The following is an 8,005-nucleotide window of genomic DNA, read 5'->3' on the forward strand; positions in this document are numbered from 1 at the left end:
AAGACCTTACGACAAAAATAATATCAGTATTATATTCTACATCATGTTGAAGTTGAGTATTTGAATAGAATTTTTTCGGTCGGATTTGTTTTTGTGAAATTCATCTGTACCGAAATTTTCTCCCTTCCATCTCAGATGAAGAGCGCGAAATGGCTGCGATGGATCGATGTACGTTGATGTTAACGTTGACGGTGTTCATTCTGTCGTGTCCACCAGAGGTCGTGTGTGTGCCAAACGTACGGGTACCGTGCACTGAGATTTATATTCAAGCTTGGGACTCGACTAATCCGCAGGTAAATAAATGTTTGTTCCATTTTCAACCGTCCTAGATCTCCGTTGAGGATTTACTTTCAAAATCAGTTCTTAAAACAATTTAGTTCCTATTCATCTGTAGTTCGAAAAGTAATCCATATCTATTTGCCAGGGTATGATATCTTCAGGTCCAGGGTTAACATTGTAGAATTGGAAGACAATTTAGGGGACTTTTGTTAAATAAGGGCACTTCCTCCGTCAATGAAAATGCAAACGTTGCAGGTGTAAAGCCAATGCGGGGTTCTGGGGCATCTCTGCTAGAAAATAGCACTATCACAGGTTGAAAAGTATCATGATCAATCCAATCACATTTCATGGCATTTAGAGGCTTTTAGAGGCAAATAGATGGTGAAATATTAGACCGTATTGGAAAATCATATCAAATTTTCAAATCATTTCAAAGTTCATTTCCAATTAAAGTATTATTTTCGATGTGAAATTGTTCTGAAAAATACAACATCGGAAGACATCCAAGGTAGTCAGGTTTGCAATATGGCAAATATTGACCTGGATCCCTACCTGATACATAAACATGATCTGTAGAATCCTGATGCGTATCATTATTATGATTACCGTATATTCTAATCATGCTTATTTATTCACTTTTTGCACATATCAGGAACGTTTGAAGTGCGTTCAAACAGTGGCGTCGATTTTCCAACATCCGGACCGTACAGTATCCACTCCGTATATACACTCGCTGAGTCCGCGGTTCATCGAATTATTGTACGCGACTAGTATGAACGGCGTAACGTCTGAACAGGATTTAAACCTAGCTCTAGAGTGTATACGAGCAGCTGAAACGTTAGTCGGTATAACTGATGAAGGCACCAGTACGTATTCTGTATAGCATTATATCTATTCAACCCTTTCAGTGCTCACTAATTGATACCCTATAGTGCTGGAGATAATTTGAAAATTTTGAAAAAATCTACCCTAGTGTGTTGAATAACGGGAATACCACTACAGTGCGTCTACACCGTAGCATGGTGTATTGTTAGTTACTAATATTTCACTATGTTTGACAGGTGCTGCCATTTTTCAATTGTGATAAAAACTAATTACATCAATACACCGCAGCGCGGTGTACTAGCAAAATCCATCACTGATTTATACACCACACTGCGGTGTAGATGCACTGAAAGGGTTAACCCGACAAATCCCTTTAAAATTTGTAAACCAATACGAACCAGTACCGGTAAATTTAAGTAACCGCGGTGTTGAGGTAAACTGTGTTATATATATATAGGATGGGTACGTCTTATCAGTTGTACTTTTTATTTAATTTATATTCTTGATTCTTTATGTTACTGTTTCTTCATCTTCCAGGAATCAATATGGCGTCGTTGTTCGTTCCGCTTCTTATTTCATTCTTACTCGACGATACCAAACTGGCGACGGCGTCCCGGCTGCGGCGCCAACTACACGATCACGCCTTACAAAGACTGATGGCGTTCGGCCCGATGTACCCGGAGAATTTCCGCACGATCATGTCGTCGATACCGGATCTGCGCACGCGGCTCGAGGCGGCGATACGCGCGAAAAAATCCGATCAAGCGCGCGAAATCGAGAAGAAACCGACGCAGGCCGTCAAATCGTCGGTACCGGCGAAACCGACGATCACGCTGAAAACGGATTTCAGCAATTTTACCGGATGATGATGATGATGATGATGAACGCCCCCGTTTCTGAAAGGTTACGTTTACGTACGATACACTCGTGTTAGGATGAAGAAAAGCATCCACGTTCCTACTAGATTTTGTATAGCCTCGTCGTCGGAAATAGTATTCGTTACGCAACCGGTCGTAATCGAGTTTACTCGGAAATGAAGATTTGATTTCTTCTTCGTTCGCCTTTACGACGGTTGTCATGATATCAATTACTACTACACGTGCGCAGTGAAACCCGCTTCACTTTTGACATTTACGTATGCTTTTGTTTCGTTTATAGCTTAACTGCTATGAAGATGTATAAGAATAGCTCAGACTAGTAACTTGATTTGCTAGTGTTTATTACTGTTTACTGAATCTAGGCGTGTCATTTACGCGTAACAGTTATTTTTGACTTGGAGACCGCGTTCGGCTGCCTCGAAAGAAAAGCCTCTAACTTCAACGCTTAATTGATTGTACAGGATCAAAATAACCATAGCGCGGCGTTGTTTCGAAATGATTTCTTTTTCTAGAATAGCATCGTTTCAGAAACTGTCTTTTTCGAGTAAAGCAGGTTTTACTATGATTCGTATGGGTTGTTTTAATGGTTGTTAATTGTAAATACCGTAGTATATTGTAAATAATCGACTTTTATTTATTCATTATCACTGAACAGAGGTGCTCAGCCGTTTGATAGTGTCGAGCTCTGGGCTGTGAAATAGCAGTAGACTCGGCTTTCAACTGGTTAAAATCGTGACCTGACAAAAATTCTCCTCCTCCCAGAGTTTCATATCTAGTGTTAAGACTAGAAAAATGTTATTAAAGATAATGCTACCATATTTGGTATGATGATATTCCACAGGGGCGAGTTTCATAGAAGTAGGCAAATTAATTCCTGGAAATATCTTCTGGTAATTTGTCAGTTTTGTAAACACAGTTCCTTATTGTCACCCAGACTAAGGATTTTTACGCCAAGGGGGTAACTTTGATACCCAGGCTATGAAACCGGGCCCAGGAATTTTGCCGTAATATCTGTTGTAATAATAGGACGAGTTCATCGTATTGAATTGTCATGTGAAAACTTAGAACGCATCTTGCTCTTTTTACCGTTACACTGTGTGTGTGTGTGTGTGTGTGTGAGAACTTGTAGACTTGCCTTGTCTGACTGCTTCCTCTTAAATATTGATTTTAAACTGTACACGCAATTGAAATTTAATGATTTTTCTGCTCCGCGCTTCAATGAGTTACAACATTTTTCAAAAATAGGTTTTAAACAAATTCACCGACTTGAATATAGTCTGTGAGAATTATGATCATGATTTATTTCTTAAAAGCGTTTTACATTGAAACATCAAAACAATCTCAAAGCTCTTAAACAACAATTTTAACCGGAAAGAATTGACACAATTAGTAGAAATGAAATAACACGTAGTCACTGTAGAATTTTCTAAGTAAAAATCTTTTTGCTGATGATTTCAAAAGATGATATATAGCCCTGTGATTTTCGTTCGCGCATACTGTTCCATGCAAGCTGACCGCTGAACCGGAGTCAGCTGAACCTTGTACATGGATTACTGGGCTACAATGCAATATCTGAATATCTTATTTCATTTCTCGTTAGTAAATGTAGTGCATAAAGTTGAATTGGGGATGTATTTCATTCCCTAATCAATTACACTTAACAGGGTGTACTTCAATAACTATACCCTCATTGACAGTATCAACAGTATTTCTGGCTTAAATGTTATGTGTGTGGCGTCTTTCACTTGTAGTAAAATAGTAGTTTGTAAATAGAATGAAAGAATTTGTTGTGGATAACAAAAAAATCAATTGATAAATACAGATAAGAGGATTTCAACATAGCACAATTTTATGAATAATACAGCGGAAGAACATAATCGAATGCTGTATGATGGGATTCAGTGAACTTGACAAATTTTCTGCACATTAATTATCATCTCTGACCGCGTAATCTCCTGTCTGGTTTTAAGGGCTTCTCTTTCTGATTACTTGGAGCACGGATTTTTTAAAGAAAAATATGGGAGAGCGAGCGAAGGGACAAAAAAATAACAACAGATATTTTTTCTATTACGCGAGTATTTTTTCCACGCAAGGACTGCAGAAAAAAAGAAAAAATTAGTAAAAATGGGGATGCATTAGATTTAAATGATGAGGGAAATGAAAAAAAAAGATTTTTTGCAAATATCGAAGTTGAAAAGCAAGATGAACATAACTTTTACAAGTTACTAGATTGAAAATCATGATGGACATAACAAAAATCTTCTCTTTTTTAATTCAAAAATTGTGAAATGAAAATGATATTTGTAGAATTTTGTGGGCAGATCCATACTCCAAGTACTTACAAAAAAAGCCTTAAGAAGAGCTAGTGATTTTCTCAATGAAAGAACTCACAAATTCTTCCTCTAAAGCTGGTATTTTCTGTTGTACCCAATATGAAAAATATGTCAAGTTACCTGTTACCCGATAGAGCTACCGTAAATATCTAATCGTGTTAACGAATCTTACAAAGAGCACAAACATCTAACAATAATTTTTAGAGTATGAATTATTTATACACATGGGACTGGAATAATATAAGGTGTAATAGATACATGTATTGTAACTATTAGATGTCGCGCATTCTGTGACTGGTAGACTGATGTAATTAAACATTACCAATTGTGGGCTCATTTGTCACTTTCTGTGTACAGAAAATGCTTGTAATGCTCTTAATGCATTTAGTTAATCGCGTTCAAAGTAGTGTAAACTACATTAGTGAATTCGTCGTCGAAATGCCCATAACATTATTATGATAGTGCTAACAATAAAGGTAATAATTGTATTTGAGCTTTTAATGAATTGTTTCGCGTTTCTCTGGTTGGCGTTTAATGCGCTCGAAATCAGTGACAATTCCCCGATTTAGTAAGAAAAATGGGGGTGTTTTCGATCATCCAACTACATCTGTACGTACATTTCCGGTTTCAAAATCGTTCCCGTGGAAGTGACTGGTGGGTTTGTAATGGACATTAGTTAATTCATTAGTTAATCAAATAAATAAGCGGGACAATACTCAAGAAAGCAGCGATAATGGGTAAAGGCCTACTCTGCGTAGCTGCACGCCACCTTCGCTTATCTGAGTTAGTCGACTATAGTCGAACTAAACGAAATCGAATGTCCGTTAGTCGAACTATATTCCGGAAATAGTTCGAAGATCAATCGACTGGTCGACTAGATACTAAAACCGAATTTGGCCTAGATTGTCGTGCATGATGCAGCACGTGCGATAGTCGCCATTTCAAGTGACCTCGCGAAATATCTTATAATTAAACAAGTTAATCAAGTATATAAATGTTCATTCAATATGATCGGTTTCCATAGTTGGTTGGCATTTCTTGTATCTCAAGTGCCAGGAAAATGCATTAAATTTCAAAACATTTCATGAAATTTAGTGTTAAAAGCGTTGGTTGCACTCATCATTCGTGTCACGTGACGGGCATGATATCACCCTCCGAAATTCACCGTGCAAAGCTATATGGGTAATCGGCCATGCAGCTGCGCCCGTAAACGCTAACATTTCGAGAACGTTCTTCAGGTGATGATCGTTCATTTTTGTCTCATCCATCATAGTGAATAGCCGTATAACAAGAGCTGAGCCGAAGCTTATCAAAAACCAAATCGTGGCCACTAGTAAACCGTTCATAACTCTTTTCTGCCGTCGGATACTGAGTCGATTTTGCCAATTTGTAGCCTTGCGAATAGTCGTACATACATTGACGTAACAAAAGCAGGTTGAGACCACTGAAATCAATAGGATGGCCACATGTAATACGAGAGCCAAGTAAGGCGCACGAGTTCCACCAGAAAACGACACGTAGCAATTCTTTCCATCATATCGTATATAGATCCATTGGGGCTTTATCACAAACACAATTAATACATGTACTACCACCAACGACCACGAACATGACAATAAAAACGTAATCCTAAATCTAGAAAACATCTTCTTGTAGCGATGATTCGGCAAGCACATCGCCACATAATGATCAACGTTAACGATCTGAAAACTCGTCAGCACGGCGAGCATCGTACCTTGGTTTACGGCGAGAAAAACTTCGCAAAGTGTCTCGCTTCCTGACCCTACGATCGAGCAAATCCAAATCGGCATACTGATCCCGCAAATAACTATACACCCCGCGCAGATGTTCACGACGAATATGTTGTTTTTCTTGCGTAGTTTCTCGCTGCAAAGGATTGTTAGTTTTATGATAATGTTGCCGGCGATCCCAGTAGCGCTTGCAAAAAGTATGTATACTGCCATCAATGTGTGAGACAATGTAAATGAGCTTTGCGCAGTTTCGTTGACAGCTGCTGATGCGGTCATTTCCTCTCTAAGTTGGACCATACGCAGTTGACTGATTCACCAGAATCTACAACGTAAATTTTCCCCTGTTCCAAACAGTAATATAGATGCAGTTACCAATTTGCCACTTTGACGTTGATGTTGTCGTTAAGGAAACAACGAGCGATGACATTTTCAGTGTATTTTTTATACATATTATGACGTCGTTTGGTCGTTTCTCAGTCAGTTATATGTAAATCTTGTCTGAGATAATAGATTCATTTAAAGTGGGCACTTCATTAGTTTCCAGATAACAAAGAACAGTTTATCGATCCCATGAAAAACTATAAATTCAATAGTGTATTACTTTATAATATTGTCGACAATGAATATCATTATGATATAAATAATGTAATACAAATGATCAATAAAGTTTGATTTTAACTCAAAATAAGTCTACAATTGAATTGAATTAATATGAATTGACCGGCAACCAGCCTAGCGCAAATTTGAGGACGTAGTCCACATCCACTCACGCAATACTGTAATTTATTGTCAAAATGCATAAAAATTCTTTCAAATTGAAAATAAGTCATGAAATCTCATAATTACAAAAAGCGCCAATTTTTTTACAATTTTCTATCGCTGCTTTGTAATTGTTATTTCTGATACTTCTCCAATATTGATGACGTTGAGGACATCAAACAACCATGAATATTGTCAGCCAATAAATCAAACGTCGAAAATATTCACCACCTTATTTTTATCTTAAAGCAGGGATTTACCCAGTTATTTATTTAACTGGTAGATTCGATTTGGTTCTTACAAACCCACCAAAACTACAGGTGATTACAGCAGGTGTTCTTCTGAAATGATTTCCGGTCACTGACGCAGCAATCTTACCGGTCTAAATGCGGAAAAAAACGCCTATAACGAAGGAAACATTGATATCGAAAAAAACTTTTATTGAATTCATACTTTGACTCTATTTGTATAAACTATCATCAACCCAATAGCCATGATAAACAGTGCCATCACTATACTGATTATTAGTGTGAATTTGAGACATTGGCGACGCCTTGCTTTAGCCATAGTCGCTCTTTCCACATTCTCGAACGCGTCGGATAGATCATGATGTGACGCAGGTACCGTCGAATCACCCTGAAAAAAAAACAATAGTTCAAGGTCAAACTGTATCAATTGAATATAGTCCCATCTTGTAAAAAGAAATCTTGGAATATCAGCAAATCATTTTTTACGAAACCAACATTCACTAGAAATTAATCAATTTGTTAATGATTAATATCAGCAAATCATTATATTGACAAACCCAACATTCGCTTGAAACTAATCAATTTATATCTACATTTTAAGAAATTATATTTTTCCTCTTTTTCGAAAATAGTTTTTGTTTTTGTTTTTCGATTTTCTATAAAGATATAGATCTACTACGGATGAGGACGGTGCACTCGATTATCAGACTTGCGTTATTGAGAGATACCGAATTCGTCGTTCTCATTAAGTCTTTATGATGAACGACTCAACGGAGAAAGCCTCTCCTTGCAAGCCTTACAGTACCGTCGTCGTTCGTTTTTCCATCATCGATGCATCGGGACATTTCAGGCTGATTCTAATCGTAGCTAATATAGTTTTGTTGACGTTCGGTTTATTCGGAAACATGGCCAGCGTCCTCACAATGGCCAGT

At 37.5% G+C, this 8,005-nt stretch overlaps 1 protein-coding gene across 1 annotated transcript in view; it reads left to right on the forward strand.

Moving 5' to 3' along the window:
* LOC141906470 (HEAT repeat-containing protein 5B-like) overlaps positions 1 to 6,821 on the forward strand; it is a 29,186-nt gene extending 22,365 nt beyond the window's left edge. Inside the window, exons 34-36 of the mRNA XM_074795771.1 lie at positions 136 to 293; positions 932 to 1,145; positions 1,642 to 6,821. Coding sequence (XP_074651872.1) covers positions 136 to 293; positions 932 to 1,145; positions 1,642 to 1,970 — 701 coding nt within the window. The 3' untranslated portion in view covers positions 1,971 to 6,821. The remainder of the gene's footprint in view (positions 1 to 135; positions 294 to 931; positions 1,146 to 1,641) is intronic.
* Positions 6,822 to 8,005: the final 1,184 nt, after the last annotated feature.

The sequence above is a fragment of the Tubulanus polymorphus genome, chromosome 5 (genome assembly GCF_964204645.1).
Source record: "Tubulanus polymorphus chromosome 5, tnTubPoly1.2, whole genome shotgun sequence".
In the NCBI taxonomy this organism is placed as follows: domain Eukaryota; kingdom Metazoa; phylum Nemertea; class Palaeonemertea; order Tubulaniformes; family Tubulanidae; genus Tubulanus; species Tubulanus polymorphus.